The 19,279-nt window shown below is 35.5% G+C and overlaps 2 protein-coding genes across 4 annotated transcripts; one reads left to right on the top strand and one right to left on the bottom strand.

The window, feature by feature from the left end:
• The first annotated feature begins 94 nt into the window (after positions 1–94).
• On the top strand, positions 95–14,210 carry Ncc69 (sodium chloride cotransporter 69). 2 transcript variants are annotated; one of them, XM_076306072.1, is made up of 18 exons: positions 95–122; positions 2,671–3,229; positions 8,725–8,884; positions 9,091–9,186; positions 9,532–9,723; positions 9,795–9,971; positions 10,252–10,391; positions 10,638–10,937; positions 11,030–11,255; positions 11,376–11,497; positions 11,571–11,706; positions 11,771–11,982; positions 12,119–12,360; positions 12,482–12,630; positions 12,756–13,083; positions 13,159–13,313; positions 13,408–13,516; positions 13,592–14,210. In XM_076306072.1, the coding sequence occupies exons 2-18, from the start codon at positions 2,957–2,959 to the stop codon at positions 13,725–13,727; spliced, it is 3,153 nt and encodes a 1,050-aa protein (XP_076162187.1). In that variant the 5' UTR covers positions 95–122; positions 2,671–2,956; the 3' UTR covers positions 13,728–14,210. The 2 variants fall into 2 exon arrangements, with proteins under 2 accessions (XP_076162187.1, XP_076162186.1); XM_076306071.1 differs by lacking the exon at positions 95–122 and adding an exon at positions 137–554.
• A 1,576-nt stretch (positions 14,211–15,786) lies between these two features.
• LOC143144304 (N(G),N(G)-dimethylarginine dimethylaminohydrolase 1) lies at positions 15,787–19,104 on the bottom strand. 2 transcript variants are annotated; one of them, XM_076306588.1, is made up of 6 exons: positions 18,680–19,104; positions 18,367–18,469; positions 18,170–18,267; positions 17,289–17,345; positions 16,352–16,447; positions 15,787–16,279 (listed from the first exon to the last, which is right to left on the bottom strand). In XM_076306588.1, the coding sequence occupies exons 1-6, from the start codon at positions 18,935–18,937 to the stop codon at positions 16,025–16,027; spliced, it is 867 nt and encodes a 288-aa protein (XP_076162703.1). In that variant the 5' UTR covers positions 18,938–19,104; the 3' UTR covers positions 15,787–16,024. The 2 variants fall into 2 exon arrangements, with proteins under 2 accessions (XP_076162703.1, XP_076162704.1); XM_076306589.1 differs by lacking the exon at positions 17,289–17,345 and having other exon boundaries at positions 15,796–16,279; positions 18,680–19,102.
• Positions 19,105–19,279: the final 175 nt, after the last annotated feature.

Here is a 19,279-nt window from a genome sequence, read left to right on the forward strand (position 1 = left end):
GTCCATGTGCGCGCGCTGCATGCGCGAGCGTAGTATATGCGCGCGCTCGAATAAAGGGGAAACGTGCGATGTTCCGTCAGTAGAACTCGGGGTATAGTAACGGTCGGACGTGTTGAGGAATGGTGAGTCTCTGAAATCACACGAGTACATATGACAGAAGTCGCACGTGTTTGCAAATGCGTAAGTAGTGCTTACCCGGGTTCGAGCAAATTCTCGTTCAGTGCGAGTTTGGTGAGAAGGGACACGTTTGTATCGTGCGATCGTGAAAACAAATCGAGAAGTCACTGGTTTTCAATCATTTTGCCGGAGATGTCACTAGACGCATTTTCAAAAAGTTCCAAATGTTAGAATCGTCAATTGTATACCGCGGACAGATGTGAACAGTTCGAAAGGCGTGAATATTCATGGCGTGAGGTTATGGGGGAATCCCTATTCCACTCGAGAGGACCCTTTGAGAGGGTTGGGAAGAAAGGTGAAGGACAAAATACTTGCTTCTGTTCCGCCGATTGAAAATGATGCGATTCCTTGCTGGGAAAGATGCACACAAGAACGATGTATGTATATACCGATCTTTCCCCTCGTGCGAGAATAAAGTAACGAAACGTTAGTCTGTATTTGTAGTAAAGCCTTGACGACTGGGGCGAGCCGGCTGCGTTGCTAAGCACTACTATATATTTTAAAATGTGTGCGCTTTCTGCATCTGTGAAATAGGCGACTTTATAATGCTGTATTTTAATAGTTTTCGGGGTATACGATAAGTACACGGTATTTAATTGATTTCGGTATTTGTTTTTCGTCACACGAATCTATTACTTTTCTCACGGTTCGGTAAGTACATTTAGTAACCGATTTTATTTATTATCACATATATAGGACATCGCATGTAAAACATTACAAGGACAAAATTTCGTTATGAAATTTTAGGGTCCATAGTTAAAAAAGAATTCGAGACAGCGTGAAGATATAAAGATCGAGTATACTGTTATTTTCATCGACAGTTTTTCGAACATCTGGCAATATCGTTAGGTGCATTAGCAGAATGAATTATTGTTTTTGCGTCTTTTATAGCTTCTTTAAAAATGCAGACGAAATAACGGAAGGCGCGAAAACAAAAATTCTTTCCTATTATTCGTCGATAACTAGTTCCGTTGGGAAATCGACAACTGCAAAATATGTTTTTTGACATTACCTTAATCGTGAAAAATATGGAATAATATTTGTAAGAGAAATTAGTCATTTTTAAGAAAATTGTGTAAATTTATCAGTCGTCTCGTTTTAAAACGTAGGGGGTTGATTGATACCTCGCTCCCTAGGTGTGGTCCAGCAAGATTACTATGTATTATATAAACGGTGTTCATGAATTTGAAAATGGATTTCTTCGTTGTACCTGACTATTGTTGAGAAAACAATTTGTATAATTGCATTGCTCTCGTTTGTGAAAACATTGGGTGTGTTAGTGTGTAAAATTCATGTTTGGACAATAATTTCGAATAAAGAGTAAAAGATGAACAAATAGATTTTTCGTCGAGAAAACACGAAAATTCTAATTACAAAATAAAATCATATTTTATTTTGGAAGAAGGAAGAAAACATACTTAGATCGAACAGGAAAAAATTATTTTGGACGTTCGTGAAATGACAGTGCGATTAAAATATTTTTTGTATCGATATTGAATGGACAATCTTTGGGGTTGGTAGTGTGTTCGTTACGTTTCCTTGCTGGACGAGTGTTTTTAATACGTAAAAAAAAAAAACAAGGTCGACTTTCTGCAATTGATTGAAATTTCGAAATGTTTTTCTTTTAGGTATATAACGTTTTTCATATGCAAGTGAGTTTTATTTAGAACTTAAAAATATCTGTACATTATTAATAATTTTCACGGGGCGAATAATGTTTCCGATCCATTCAAGTAGATTTTTTTTACGGCGTTACAAGAAACGATTAATTTGATAACTGGATCACCCATACATTAACTCGTCGAGAGCCAGTAATTATGTGTGTAGTGTTGTAAACAAGAGTAATTTTATAATTGACAAGCCTACGCGGCAGTTGTTAACTAATTGTAACTCGAGAACCAAGGGCATTGGGCACCGATCTTTTCCAACACGAACCGGTTATAGGGGATGGAAATAGCGCAGACGTGTTTTGAATTTATTGAACCTCAAATTCGATCGTTGCAACAAAGTGCAGAGTACCGCGTAGAACCATTGCAATCACCAACCATGGAAGGTGTCGATAATGCAGTTACTTCCTATTACGACGATGGTTCTTCGATTGCGTAAACATCGCGAAAATAAAGTACGCACCAAAAGACCAAAAATCTTTTATCGAAATTCAAACGAGTTACCTCGAAGCTGCCCCTTCATTCTGCATTATCGACGGATCGATCGTAAAAGTTAGAGGAAATTCAACGAGTACGTAATTTTTCCGAAAACGTCCTAAAAGTAAAACACGCGCATCGTCGAAAGATTTTCTTTATTAATCGTACCTCTCCTTTGTATTCTCGACGAATTTATCGTAGAATCTCGTCCCTAACGACCGCACATCGACGAATTAAATTTTTCGAAGATCACTTACTGGTTCACGGTTTGTTCAATATTTACCAGGAACTAACAACCGTACCGTGAAATCTTGTTCAACGTCTTTCCACGTGCAATGATTGTTAACAGGGAGTTCCGGTCCGAGGCTGAATCGGTAAATCGGTGAGTTGTCGAAGAAAGCGGGGGAATTCGTCGGCGGATCCTTTGATCGTTCACGGTGAGGAAGGAGATTTCTTCGGTCAACGAACGAACAATCGGCCGATCGTTGGACCGTGATCGAACACGATCGTTAGCGACCCGCGCGGAACAACGACACGGAAGATCGGAGGGCACAGGAGGATAGAAATTTAATTGCAGAGGAATCGTTGGGAATCGGGAACGAGGAAGAAAAAAAGAAAAGAAAAAAAAAAGCAAAATGGCTCACGAAAACGGTATAAACGGAGGAGGGGACGTCGACTCCGAGGCGGTCGAATTGAATCTCCTGAGAAGAACGAGGTTTCACGTGAACCGTGTCGACAGTCTCGAAGGACGCGCGAGTCTTCTCGGCGAACAGGAGACCAAAAAGTCCCTCAGGCACATGACCAGAGAGGCGCTACCCAGACTGGATAATTACAGGAACATCATGAGCATCCAGGCTGCTCATAGACCATCCTTGGACGAGCTTCACAATCCCACTTTGCTTAACAAGGTAAGGATGATGATACTTGACCATTAATAGGACCACCGGTTCTTTCTTTTACGATGTGTCGGTAGTTGTACTTACTCATTACGGTCGCGACGGTGCGCGATGTTACGCGCTTAGTATTCTTTCCAGCTTGGTAAAGTTTCGCGAGCACGCGACGCGGTTCACGCGTAGCTCGGTTTTTGACATTTTTAGCGGGAACTGAACCGCTTCCCTCCTCCTCCCCCCACCCCCGACTCTAAATCATCGATTTAGATCCTACGGAAATCCGAATTCATTAAATTCATTGGTCAATGCACAATTTCAGGATCATCTCTGTTCGAAGGAGCCACTCGCTTTAAACGCTTCAACGTGCTGCGTATTATATACAGGTTGGTCTATTAGAAATAGCCTATCTTTCGTTGGATCGCTGCTACGAGAAAAGACGGCGCTTGCGCAGACTCCGCACCATTGATCTCCGAAGCAACTAATACGCAAAATTTTTTAAACGCATCATCGCGACGTCCAAAAAGCAACGGCGTTGTACCGTGATTACGTTGCACGGTAAAAACGAACGTTTAATTTCATAAAAATAATTGTAGTAACAGCGATCGATAATAATAATAATAATAATAATAATAATGACCTCTACAACACGGAGAAAGATAATCTTGAGAAAGTTTTTAGAAAAAATCTTCGAAAATCAATTTTTTTTTTTTCATCATCGTTATAGAAGTAATGCTTCGGAATTGAAATAAATCGTTTCGGACGAACCCGATTCGAAGTAAGAGAACGAGAACCGAATACCGTCTTCCGCGAATCAGTACCAAACCTGCTAACTAAGAATCAGCGGGGTCGTTTAATTCCATTACATCGTACAAATGTTCCGAAACTATTCACGTTGGAATTGTTCTCTAATTCGTGTCTCCGAGGTCCAACATATTGTTCCTGTTTGACAACAGCTAATTTGTGCCAATTGAAGAATCCTCCGACTCGGCTCTATCCGTTTCGACCCGACGACAATCATCGGTCATCGTGAAATGTATTTTTTTTTTTTTTTTTTCCCTCCCGTAGGATACGGTTTTTTTCAGAAAATCTCACGAGGTCGTGCTTGGCTAAATGCAAGCTAAAATGAACTGATTGATAGGCCGAAATATGATATGTCCGGCAGAACGGAGGACCGTAACGACTTGAATCCATCGTTTAGATTGTCCCCGACACCGAGTCGACGATAATTCCACTTAAATAAATTTCGAATACAATCCGCTCGAATTGCGTAATTGTTACGCGATCGAACCTTAAATGTATTTAATCGTTGGCAACACGTTACTTTCAACGCTCGATCTCGTTAATTACAAATTTTTCTATTCGATATTATCGTCGGTTATACGTTACTCTCGTTATCTACTCGACAGTGTCATCGGTTACTCTCGGCAATTATCCATTCTAATTTGATATTTCAACGCTATCGTATCGGCTACTTATTGCTCTCAACAATTACTCATCGTACTCATTTCCTACTCATCGTTCTCAACGGTTGTTCCTCGTTACTACTCGGCGCTATCACCGACTACTCGTTACTTACAACGGTTACTCATCGCCCTTACGATCTACTCGACACTACTATCGGTTACTCGTCACTCTCGCCGTTTGGTCTCACCGGTGTTCCAGCACTTCGAAATTCGAAACGACTGGTCCGTTGTCCGAAAGAGTGGAACACGCTCGTTCTACGCGAATGGAAGGAAAACTTTCGGTTCGTTCGATCGCGAAGAACAGTGCAAACAAATGTTACCGAAATAAGCAACTTTTACTTCTGAATATTTGAACCAGTTCTCGTAATAAATTTTGTTAGAGTTACCGATCGTTGTCTCTCGTAACTGACTAGACGTTAATTGAATGTATACTTTACGCGACTCTTCTCCCATAAGTTAATCGAATTCAGATACGCGACGACAATCGTTGTTGCTCGAGTCTTTGTAAACGATCTAAACGTATCTCGACAATGATCAGAGTAGACCTGTTCTGTAAATTTCAGGGAAAATGCACACGGTTGCATACAACATTCACGGTTTGTAACAGATTAAAATAGAGACCCCCACGTTCTGCTGGACAATTAAAGTATCGCTTGAAACGATCATAAATGCCACAAGACTGTCTCATCCACTGAAGTATTTATTCGAGAAATTGATATCCTTGTGTGAGTACACTCGGCTGCAATCTGGGCTAGCAGCGAGTTACGAATTACACTGGTAATTTCGATTCCTCGAACCGCTTGGTATTTCATCCGTCCTGCCGTTTACGCTTCTGTTAAAATTCTGTAAAAATGAAAATTCTATCGCGATCCGGTGAACGCGCGAAAAATTGAATTCGGTGCGAGAAGAATCGATGCAGAGTGCTGCTGCTTTCCGAGTAAGAACGTATTTCGTTGCTTCGGAGACTAGATAGATCGTCCGATGTTAGACAAATTTGAATTACTATTTTTAAAGATTCTCGTACAATGGCCGCGTCCGGTGTCAAACATACCATACAATCCAATGAACAGTTTCACGAAGGTGATCACCCTTGACCCAAGACTCGTGTCGAGGTTCCACGGTTACACTCACGAAAATATTATGCTCGAAAGGTGTTACGCAAATTCGCGTTTCGAATGAAATGGAAAATCGAAGGACGAAACGGAAAAAGTCACTCCGAGAAGCATTGAAAAACAACAAAATGCGAAAAAGAAGAACCCGGAACAATGATTCGAAAATTATACGCGTATCCCACGTGTCCGATTCAACGAGTTTTTTTCACCATTTTATTTATCGCTTCGTTACGATCAATTGTACTTGTTACATCGTTTTCGTTACGAATTATCGATATTGAATTTTTCTCGTTCGAGGGAATTTCCGAGAGAAATTTTCGCGTTGGTATCTATTTCTAAGTTTCTCGAGCAAAGAAACAACGGCAACGAGGCTTCGAGATATCGATTTCGGGAGATCGGTGTTCTGGGTAGGTGTATTTCTCGTTTATGGAATAAAGCGGCGAGGTGCAGAGTCGATGATAAAAATCGAACGAGCGGCGTAGCCGGCGGGAGAAACACGGCCGCGAGAAAATTGAAATATCGGTCGCAAATCTGAATTGTGCGGCACACATGGCTTAACGAGAGTGTCAATAGGACCAGTAAAACGCGTGCTCCGAATACATTACGAGCCGAGGGATAAGGGTTTGTTATTATTTGACTGTTGTACCGTGTATTCAGCGAGCGTGTTGGTACCCACACGAGCGCGCGTGCAACAGTGCGTGAGAAGAGCGTTCCTTCCTTCGTCGTTCTTTTCTTTGATGCAACACGCCTCGTAATTCACTTACGCGTCGCATGTACTTACATATGTGCATTCGTGGATCGTATACGATGGGATGATCCGCGATGGCGTACCGAGAGAGTCTCGTGAGAGTTCACGAGTGGAAAAAGTACGAAACTTTTTCGTTTCGAGAATCAACGATCGCTCTCGTCGCGAGAGAAACGTGTTTTCCAACCAACCGAGAAATTTTTCGTCGATTTGACAAATTTCTTTCGAATACAAAAATAGTACAATTGGGCTCACCCGAATTTTTTTATTTATTCTTTTTTTCATTTACTTCGGGTTCGATCGTCCAACGAGTATCGTCGCAACGTTGAATTTTAATGTAGAAATTAATGCTTCTCGAATTATTAACCAGCTCTTCGACACTTGTACACTTGTCAATGTGTTCGAGAAACAGAAAAGTAAAAGATGTCCCTAAACAAAATTCACAACCACTCACCGAGTTCAAACTGTTTTCTCAACGACCGCGGTGAAAGCGATAATACGGACGAAGTTTTCAATTTCTCGTTAGGAAAATTTCAACGCGACACGGTTCGAAAATTTGCGAGACATCGACGCGTGTTTTTTTTTTTTTTTTTCCTTTTACTTTTTTCCTTTTCGGTTCACGAAGGGTAAAGCTACAACGAGATCGAGTCCGTGCAGACGTGTAAGAATAATTTTGCAATTATACCGGAGTCCAAGGCACGATATTCGAGGATATAACGGGGAATAATGGAATGAAATAATCGTCTCTCTAAGAGCTATAAGCCAGTTGAGAAGGCTCGCGTACCCTTGAACCGCCCGATGGTCGTGCTCCTCTTGTCAAGTACGATTTCGGCCGATGGAATCGAATCGGTGACTCTTTTTCTTCCAGAAACGTCGAGTTTCTCGTCGCACACGGGAACGAGTAGGATTAACCTTGAAAGTGCCAGAATTTTGTACCAACGATTCTCGTACCCCTAATCTCGACGACTTCGCCATGACATCTGAGAGGGCGTGATCCAATTATTTTCTACTCGCTCGATCGTTCCTAAGGCTTCCACAAACGTTTGTTTGGTCATGATTCGTGTGTATTTAGGATCTATGTCGATTCACAGAACGTTGGTTAAATCTCGCGTTAAGCTCGACACTGAAAAACGTTTCTTCGTCGAAATTCGCGTCAACGTTGCAAATTTTTTACTCGCTGGATCGTTTCCAGAGCTTTCGAAAACGTTTGTTCGATCACGATCCGTGTCGATTCACAGAACGTTGGCTCGATTGCTAATCTCGATTCTGAAAACGTTGTTCGAAATTCACATCGCCGCGGCAAACTACTTTGCGCATCGGAAATCTGAACTCGAACAATTCGAAACAATATTTTCTTCGACGTTTTTCGTTTCGTTTGAAAATTTCGTTCTAAAATTACGCCCAATCGGAGATTTACGATTCCCTCGACCGATGTTGCGTTCTTTTTCCCCGGAATGGGAAAACATTTTTATCACGAAATTACAACAACGTTTCGAATGTCTCGCGTTTTAAGTACGATCCCGCCCGATTCTCCGAGTCGAATTCCTAAAAAGTACCTCAACATTGGGCGACGTGTAATGTACGACATGTGAGGCATTGTTACGTAAATCGTTAGTCTTCATTGGTCGACTGGCGACCCTTCCTCTAGACGAATCACCTTCAATGCCGATAACCACCTCTAAATCTCAATTTACGCGTAACGCTCACGTAGAGAGATCTGCAGATCTCTCGACAAGTTCTGCAATTTAATTCTATAAATAGTTGTTTATCCGAATCAATGGCCAGTAGACGAAAGTTTATTCATAATCGTGCAAAACTCTATCCGCGGAGCGTATCTGGAACAATGATTTAGTTTGAACTTGAATTGGTCTAGATGAGCGTCGATAGAACCGTTAATAGAAGCGTTCAATGTCGTCCGAAATTTCCGGCTTTTGGTGGTCGAAAGGATTCGAACGATGAGAAACGCAACAGTTGCGCCAGATTCTTCGTTAGTTTCGTATTTCATTTTCTCTTTGTATCGCTGAAACGTTCAGCCGAGGAACGATTTTATCCGCTATACGAAAGTTAACGTGAAACGCGTTTAACTTTTATACCTTTTGAAATTCGATCGAGGATGTCCTGTAATCGCAGAAACGACACAGCCTTTGAAAACGTTTCGAAAATCTAACGTATCTTCTCGATTTGTTATTCCAGGGCTCAGGATCGCACACTATACCAGTCGCGCACGTGAAGCCGCCATCATCTGGCTTCAAATTCGGATGGATACAGGGAGTTCTGCTGAGATGTCTTCTCAATATTTGGGGGGTGATGCTTTTCTTACGGCTCTCCTGGGTCGTAGCCCAAGCGGGTACAGGTAATTGTATCTTAGTGAATGTCTTTTAAAAAATTCTCAAATTTTCATTCGTGATAAATTCTGCGACTGTACCACGAATCTTATCGATATTCGTGTCCTGGTACTATGAATAAACGAGATAGTACCAATACACAACTGTTGGAAAGATTCGTTGGGAATTTGGATATGATCGTTTAAATAATCGCTTTTTTTTTTGGCACTTTTAGGACAAGCTATTTTATTGATTTTTACAACGACAGCCGTGACCACTATAACATCGCTATCGATGTCGGCGATTAGCACAAATGGACTCATTAAAGGAGGTAAACAACACCGAAGGAATTTCTCCTCGAGTTAGAACAACCGAGAAAGATCGTTTTGTTGAGAATCCGTGAAGCTCGTGTTGGCCGATCGATTCCTGCGGTGTTCCGTAGTCGAAATAAACTCAATTGGCCGTTCAAGGTCACCGGGGTACTCTCCCCACCACAATCCGTTATCTTGCGTAAATTTGTCGACAAATACTCTCAGCATCGTGTAAAAGAAATCGTGTCCAACGTGATTCGTAATCAGGATGGTGACCTTGAACGATCAATTGAGTTTGGTCGGACTGTAATAAACTCGTATCGTTTTTACGTCGATCGATGAGATTAATTAAATGTTTCCCGCAGGTGGTACGTATTACATGATCTCCAGATCATTGGGACCGGAATTCGGAGGATCTATAGGGCTTATATTTTCACTGGCAAACGCAGTCGCTTGCGCCATGTACGTTGTCGGCTTTTGCGAAAGCATGGTCGATTGTCTCAAAGCGAACGGAATCTGTATCATCGACTGTGATAACACGGATATTAGAATTATAGGTCAATATAGACGAATTTGTGTTAATGTATTATTGTATTATTGTATTTTTTTAATTGTCTTCTTTCAATAGGTTGCGTCACGATAGTTCTGCTTTTGGTAATCGTGATGATCGGTTTGGAGTGGGAGGCAAAGGCTCAAATTGGATTGCTCGTTATATTGCTTGTAGCTATTGTCGATTTCATGATCGGCACTTTCATTGGTCCCAAAGACAACCAGGAAAAAGCTAAAGGGTTTATAGGATACAATGGTAATGGCCGTAACAATGTCCGATAATCACAGTGATTTCTTTAGTAGATAAAGAAATTATTTATACGTATTGTATAGTTTTGGTTTTGATACGGTTGCGTTTCTTTATTTTGGTAAAACCTGTGTAAAGTAGTGATCGATACAACTATGTACTTAGTAGTCATCGATCCCTATATTTTGAGCTTATTTCTATCGATAAAGTGACATTGCTTACATCTAAAATTTTCGAAGAACATAGATTGCAATTCTACATTTCTATTTCATTTTTTTTGTGTTTGCAGCTGATCTATTCAGGGAGAACTTTTATCCAGACTATAGGTACCATGAAGGGGTGGAACATAGTTTTTTTTCAGTCTTGGCTATCTTTTTCCCAGCGGCAACAGGTATCCTGGCAGGTGCGAATATATCCGGTGACTTGAAGGTGATTTAGTCCTTTCGTCTTTAGGGAATATCTTAATACTGTAATTGTTAAGATTACGCGTGATTAACTGACCATTTGGTTGTAATTCATTGACAGAGACGTATGTAATATACATTTAAAATTAAGTCATTATATTTTTACACAGAACGAATCATTTAGTTTACTAAGCATTTTTCTCTGCTTTTGAAATAATGAAATAAGTCTTGAGGTAATTTTACTTATTTGTTTTGTTTATATTTTTAATAGGATCCACAAACAGCTATTCCCAAGGGAACTCTGTTGGCAATTTTTTTGACAACATTGACTTATTTTCTTATGGCACTCATGGTAGGAGGATCAGTTATGCGAGATGCCTCTGGTAATATTAACGATCTATGGAACGTTTTCAATGATTCATATACTACCGTATCAACTTTTAATGCAAGCAATGAAACTACAGAAAGTACAATTGCTTCTGTAAATTCAAGTCAAATAGTGTGGAGTATATATGGCACAAAATTTAATTGTACGGACAACTGTCCTTACGGCAGTCACAATAGTTTTCAGGTATTCCTTATAATATCTTGTAAAGAATACTGCAAATGCATATTCAAATCATAGATTTATTATATATTATGAATTTAACTTTAATCGTTTAGGTAATCGAATTAGTCTCTGTGTTTGGCCCAATTATTTATGCTGGTTGCTTCGCAGCTACACTGTCAAGTGCTTTGGCAACGTTGGTTTCTGCGCCCAAAGTATTTCAAGCACTTTGTCTCGATGGATTATATCCTGGAATAGCATGGTTCAGTGGTGAAAAAGACAAAGAACCAATTCGTGGCTATTTTCTTACATTTATAATTGCAGTTGGTTTTATTTTAATCGGTAAATGTTATAATTTTCTATAAAAAAATGAAACAATAACATATTAAATACTCTCTTTCATTCTTAATTAAATATTTTAGTTTCAAATTTTGTTATCATAAAGCATGACTTTTATTTTAGGAGAATTAAATGCCATAGCTCCTTTGATCTCAAACTTCTTTTTGGCTGCCTATACTCTCATTAACTTTAGCACTTTCCATGCTTCACTGGCTAAACCAATTGGTTGGCGACCAACGTTTAAGGTAAACATTTTGTTATATTATTTCTTGATTTAAAAAAAATACTTGCTCTAAGAATGACTTTTTTTGATTTAAGTATTATAATATGTGGCTTAGTCTTGCTGGTGCTATTCTCTGTGTTTCTGTGATGTTCCTGATCTCATGGTGGACAGCTTTGATCACTTTATGTGTAGTTTTGGCACTTTATCTAGTAGTTTCGTACAGAAAACCAGGTAGGTAATGCTTTGTATATTAAATAATTTGATGTTTGTACAATACATGAGTGGTATTTTATAGATGTAAATTGGGGTTCAACTACGCAAGCCCAAACATACAATAACGCTTTAACTGCTGTTCAACAACTAGATAGGGTCGAAGAACATGTTAAAAATTACAGACCTCAGCTCCTAGTACTCACTGGTAGTCCAAGTGCAAGATCGTCGCTCGTCGACTTTGCACATCACATTACTAAAAATAACAGCTTATTTATTTGTGGTCATATTATCGAGGTACGATTCGTACAGATTATTAAAAACTCATAACATAAAATTAAATGTATGCATATATACGATTAAATTATCTAAAGATGATCCCTAAGATTATAAATTTATTACACAATGTTTAACATATGTTTTTATGTTTCAGATGCCAATATCGTATAAGACGCGCAATTCCATGATTGCCAATTGTATTTCTTGGTTTAGAGCAAATAAAATTAAAGCATTTTATTTTTTGGTGGATGGTGCAAGCTTTCAAGAGGGTGCTACTTCCCTTTTGCAAGCTGTTGGCTTGGGGAAAATGAGACCTAATATTTTATTAATGGGATATAAGCAAGACTGGGTAACGTGTCCACGGAAAAATTTAAATATGTACTTTAACGTGATGCAGTAAGTATTTTCATATAGTACAAAATAAAATATATTAATTCATATAAATTAAGTGAAATCAAAGTGATCATAAATTTTGTTTATAAAAATTAACATTTGTATTATTTTCTTTTTAACGCAGTAAAGCCTTGGATATGCATATAGCAGTAGCATTACTTCGAATAAGCGAAGGTTTGGATTACAGTGCAGTTATAGGAGATTTTGAAGAACATAAAAAAAGTGTACCAATTTCACTACCAGGAAATCAAAGTTTTTCTCAACTTAGCCAAGGTTTGAAATCTGTTTATAACATCTTTTGATATTTATACAAAACAAAATTAAATAAAATTTTTTTAATTTTACTAAACTTTGTTATCATATATAATAAGTTATTATTGGCCATTTTTTTTGTACAGCCAGTAGCACGTCAGACATTTCAATTCCTGGTAGTCCAGCACCAAGACGTTCCAAAATGATCAACGAATACCCTAATCCAACAGCGGAAGATCATCGCGAACATCGACAAAATATTATACCTGTAGCGAAAGATATACTTAACGCTGTAACGAAATTTCAACGCAAACAAAAAAAAGGTACAATAGATGTATGGTGGTTATACGATGACGGTGGTTTAACCCTTCTATTACCATACATTATTAGTACAAGACGCAATTGGTCGAATAGTAAATTAAGGGTCTTCGCACTTGCAAATAAAAATTCTGAACTAGAATACGAACAAAGAAAGTAAGTCGTGAAATATATATCATCATAATCGGAAACGAATAAAATATATTATTAATATTATTGTTATGTTTCTAGCATGGCAAGTCTTTTATCGAAATTCCGGATAGATTATTCTGCTTTGAAAGTTATACCAGATATTTCGAAACAAGCACAGGATAAAACAAAAAGTTTTTTCGATTCATTAATAGCAAGTTTCCAACAAACAGATGACCCTAACGCGACAGATGATGGTATTACCATTTAAATAATAATAATCGATATAAGCTGTATTAAATTTATCTTTCTTGTATTTTCAAATTGACTGTTTATTCGCATTGTTTTCAGATGTCATTAAAGATTCTGAACTAATTGCCATGAAAGAGAAAACGAATAGGCACCTGCGTTTGCGAGAATTGTTACTTGAAAATTCTATGGAAGCTAATTTAGTTGTTATGTAAGTGGCAAAGCATTGATGGACTCTTACATTTTAATTGTTGAAACATTTATAAATTTACTGCATATTTCTCAGGACACTACCAATGCCTCGAAAAGGTGCTGTATCAGCAGCTTTGTATATGGCTTGGCTAGAGACTCTAACACGCGATATGCCGCCATTTTTACTTGTACGAGGGAATCATACATCTGTTTTAACATTTTACTGTTAATAACGCAAAAGAAAGTAAGAATAACAAAGTTGTATATAATGAAATCGATGATTTTCCAAATTAGTTAAAGTGTTCTATCAATAATGACTTAAACAGTATAAATTCATAAAGTAGCTCAATAAAAATAAAAAAACAATCTGGTGATATACAATAATAAAAATGTGCCTTTATGAGTAAAACGGCACACGTTTAAATGAGTTACTATAGGAGAATGTGTGTTTACTAAGGACCAATTTTCGAAAAAATTCAAATACTATGGAAGTAGCAGCAAGACTGTCATTTTTCTAAGTACATGTTTGCTACAGTAATTATTTCTAAATTTTGAAATGACGTTTTCCATTCACCAATTTTGAAAAGGAGTAACTATATCTTCATGAATACTTAAAATAAATGACCGTGTCAGATATGTAATTCTTATAATCACCAATAATATGTTCTGCATGTTTGCTTATAATTATTCAAAATTTAAGTATACGTCTGGATAATTTCATATTTAAATTTATATAACTCTATGATCGATAATCATTTCACTTTATATAAAATATTTTTAATGGATGTACTTTGAATAACTTTAAGCAAATGTGGATTTTCTTGCCATGAAAATTTGAAAAAAATACTAGTCCTAGGTTTAATATTAAAATTAAAACTGGTATGTATTTGTATTAGACGATAAAATTATGTACAAAAGTTTGAATTTTGATTACATTGCAGTTACTATACTAAGTCATTCATACAAAGTGTGGGTGTTTTGTGAGAACGTTTTTAAATAAATTAATTATTTTAGTAATTAAGTTAACATTGAATATTTCTACACATGTTCTTCCATTTATACGGGTAGGGAAAGTCAAATGGTAAAAACTAGACTATAACGTCTAGCATATATCTTTTATTTTGTTTACAACTTCGTAGCCTTATACACTTTGGAGAAATTGCAAAAAAATTACTCAGAATGAGCTAAATCTAATATTAAAATTGCGAAATATGTCATACAGCTGTGTTCTTAACATACTTTTATATTAAAAAATGGTCCAAAAACTTACAGAAATAAAAGGAACGCTTGAACTAACATGAAAACATGCATATCAAAATGTATAAAAATGAAATAAAATTACTTAAATATTGTCATGACTTTAAAAAATGTCAAGAAATTATTGCATTATGTTAACGCAATGATTTCTTTAATTTTATTTAATTAATAAAATTGTATTAATACTTTCTAGACATTGTAAATTTGCCAAAACATTTCAAGCTTGCTGTAATACATATTGTGTATATATCAAGTTTATTATACAGAAATCTTGCCTTTTCTGTTTAGTAGACTCTTAATTGCGTAACTTTCTTTAATGTGAATCAGCACATTAACTCTTAACTATCAGTGCTTTTATATATCATTAACTTTGTAGTATATTATTGAATTATAGAAGAGCTCTATTTGAATAATTAGGTGAACACTTTTTATAGACTAGTGGCAAATTCATTCAAAGGTTTTGGAATACTGATCATTAATTTCTAATTATATAACATAACATATCAAAAGTAGAAGACATTAACTATATATCGTTATTATATCTTACTAATTTTATGATTTTCTTCTTTTTGTGCTATATTAAAAATTTGTTTTGATTTACTTATGCAATTTAAGGATCAATTTTTTAAGATCATAAATCCTTGTAAAGAAGAAATTTTGTGCAGTATTAATCACTATCATATTTTGATACTGAATTTATTGTATGTGGAAGTTAAATGTATGTTATCAACATAAAGCATAAAATATAAAATCATAAATAAAAAAACAATGATAGAATATGTTTGAAATCATGAAAAAATATAAAATATTAATAACAGTAAAATATTACTATGTTACGTATCTACAAATGCTGTCATAATAAAATTGGAGAATGTTGAAAGAAAAATATAATTTTTTACATAAATGGCAAGATATAAACCATGACTTTATGTAATAAGTCTACAAATTAGGTAATTTATTAAAGTTTCAATATATTATCTCTACTGTAAATATGTTGAAATCAAATATATTAATCTTTTTAATTATAAAATCTCTTCTATATTAAGATAATCTTTTTATAAAATAATTATAAAATAATCTTTTCTGTCCATTAAAGTAGTTATTAAAGTTTTAGAGCGACGTAAATACTACGTCATATACGTATTATAGTTTTTTTTTTGCACAGCATTTTGGTAATATATTTCTCATTAGAAGTATTCAAACTCTGGATTTTGTGATTTATATTAATAATTGACCCTAGCAAGTCAACATGTTTGCTAGGTATGTTAGTTTAAATACTGCGAATATGTCGCGGTCTACGTACCAATAAGCAACAAGAAGTTAAACCAGAACTGACTTTTGCTAATTCAGACATGTGTAATGATCTGGTTGGAAATTCAATCTTTTCTGCAAAAACTTTACTTGATTGTGGAATTTCATCTTCTGACCGATGAAGTAATGTTCCATTAACATAAAGCACATTGGCAGCAGCATCTTCAGGCACAGTTAATGTTTGATAGCTATATGTCGCCTCCCTCTCAATTCTCTGTATTACAAATAATATAAAGGCAATATTAAGCAACAATATGAATTAGACAACAAGATGACAATAAAGTACCTTTAAAACTTCTTGAGATTCCTTTCCAGCACCAACACAAATAATGTCTGGACCAGCCATTGTAACTAAAGCCTTAAGACGCTTAGATTCCGCAACCTGCAAGTACCAATTAAATAAGAAGTACATATTTATAATTCCAAACAATTCAAGTGTCATAGTATCAAATGCATAAAATAACTTTCTTTTCAGTTTCATATATATTACTAATATTTTCATTATCTTAATTATATCTTATTAAAAGATTATAATTTTAGTTACAATAATATACAGCTATATATACACTTTAAGCATAATTCTGATCATAAGCCAGTCTTTTGTCATATTTAAATATGATGCGCAAACTAAAAAATAAAAAGTATTGAATATATCCAGCTTTTTGTGGCATTGTATTCCAAAAAATATTGAAACAAAGTTGATTTAAGTGCACTACTTTTAACTTACTTATTTCAACTTATGTATTTTGAATGTGACGATAGTAAAAAAAAACAATGTCGCCTCGATCGATCATTAAAAATGTGTTTTATCAACTACGCATTTTAATTTGTTAAATGGAAATGTTGTTTAATTTAAAGAATAGGCGAAAATTTGTCGTACGTTATAATACTTTCGTAACAACAATCGATAGAAGTTGCATTGTACAAAATTCTACAAGTCAAATCTAGGCAAATAAGTACAAATTGTAATTACATGCAAATGTGAGAAAATGTGTTTTTTAATATTAATGTATGTGTGTGTGTGTGTGTGTTCCATGTGCAGAATTGCACCAAGCCATAGTTCACATACTAACACTCTTTATACTAAAGCATTTTGTTAAAATCTGTAATGTAAAATATCTATTCTCGAATAAACTTCTTGAAATCGTGCTGAGTTGTGTTTCTAAATTGTGAATTTTTTTGAATGGAATATGCAAAAGAGAGTCAGTCTAGTACACCCAAACCTGAAGTGGGGCTGAGGTAAGACTCTCCACTATCACCTCTTCGCCACCATCACCCACCTTAAATGAACATTAAAAAGATAAGTTATAGATCTCAACATATTTTATTTATCAGTCATACTTTGAACCCAGTGTATATACATATATGTAAATTAAATATGTAAATCTATATTTACATATTCAATACATATAAAATGTGCTGTAAATGAGTTACATTAATATTACACAACAAAACACATAAAAGGTTTATATTTAAATAACAAGAAAATGTACAATGTAATCATAAAAAATTGGTGGGTCATGATAAGAGTATCAATTTCATTTGTATTACATTATATAGTAATGCAAATAAATTTATTTATGGCATTTTGCAAGTAAATTAAAAGTTAAAGCATTATTAGCTTAGTTTTTATGTTTGCAAATAAGTTTTACACTTATTACATTCTGTTTTGTATACACATAATATGAACATATTCATTTTGTTAATCTATCTTTTTAGTCTATAGTAATAGACATACTATTTGAATACTAAAAACACATAAGAAACAGATATTCTTCTAAAGCAAACAATCACTGTACACATACACATTTTAATTTTTTGATAATACATATATTTATTGTAGACACAGATTATAGTATGCAACAAATAATTATGAAAAATTTTGAAAAAAAATTGCCATATGCAAGAGACAAAGTTAATACTTTAATAAATATTGTATTAAATAGATCATGCATATATTTATATTGTTAAAACTGTTAAAAATTGAAAATTATTTTATATAAGTAGAGCACTAAAAGGATAATTTAATATGATACATTTTAAAAAGCAAAAAGGAATATGAAATACATTAAATATAGATTGAAGTAAATAATAATTAACCAACCTTGATAGGTACACAGGGGTATTCTGGAAATGCTGCTGCAACTGCTCTTGCACCTGCTTCATTTGTGTAATGAGACAATCCAACAAAAAATTCACGACCTATAATAATAAATTAAGGAAAGCAATTATCTTACTATTACTAATTCTAGACAGTAAATCGTCAAGCTACAAATTTTATTCTGAAAGTTAAAAATTCACCAGTAAATAAGACATCTCCTCCATCCAAACGAGCATTTTTATCTGCTATTTCTATAAGTGGAATTTCCAACTCTTTCTTGAAAACAGCTCTAATTGTCTCAATCTGAAATTAGATCATTCTTTTAATTACTCATGTACTGACAACATATCCAATGTAATACGCAATAATATTAACTAATAAAAAGTAATTGTTTAATATTATTTTTTATATATATATATATATATATATATATATATATATATATATATGACTGACTTAGATAAATATAACTGGAAAATGTTTGTCAATAAATATAAAACCTGGCAAATATACCTCTTTTAGGCGCGATGGCTCGTTCGGTCGAGCTATAAGTGCGATGCCATTACAAACAACTGCAATATCTTCCACGAAAACACAAAGTGGAGAATTTTCATCTGGCGGCATTTCAACAACATCGACGTCAAGTTCCCGCAAAAGTTTTGCCAGCGCCAAATGTTGCGTTCTAGCCTCATCTAATGTGACCTCGCCTCTTGTACGAAGCGAAAGAGGAATTCTGCATAGAACCGCGTGAGTGTAACGATGAAGAGGCATCGCTTATTGACGGAACAATTGTTTGGTAAAAGTATATCGAAAATTTAGCGTTTTTCCTTTCTTAATTATTCTGGAACAATTACCAAATAAATTATGGTGTCCGGTCAACTTTAGCAGAACGCCTAAGTGACACAAATATAGACTTTGACGTTTATATAAAAACAACAACGAGGCAGTATTCTCAACATTCACTTTCATAATGTCACTAGATTGTACGTAGTTCTATCCATAATGGCTAGATCGCGTATAATAGGCTACACAGCGAACTGTAAAATTTTCTCACTACTACACATTAATGCAAAGCCGCCTGTCTGTGAATACAGCACTGCGACAGCTTCGGTA

The sequence above is a fragment of the Ptiloglossa arizonensis genome, chromosome 3 (assembly GCF_051014685.1).
Source record: "Ptiloglossa arizonensis isolate GNS036 chromosome 3, iyPtiAriz1_principal, whole genome shotgun sequence".
Classification (NCBI taxonomy): domain Eukaryota; kingdom Metazoa; phylum Arthropoda; class Insecta; order Hymenoptera; family Colletidae; genus Ptiloglossa; species Ptiloglossa arizonensis.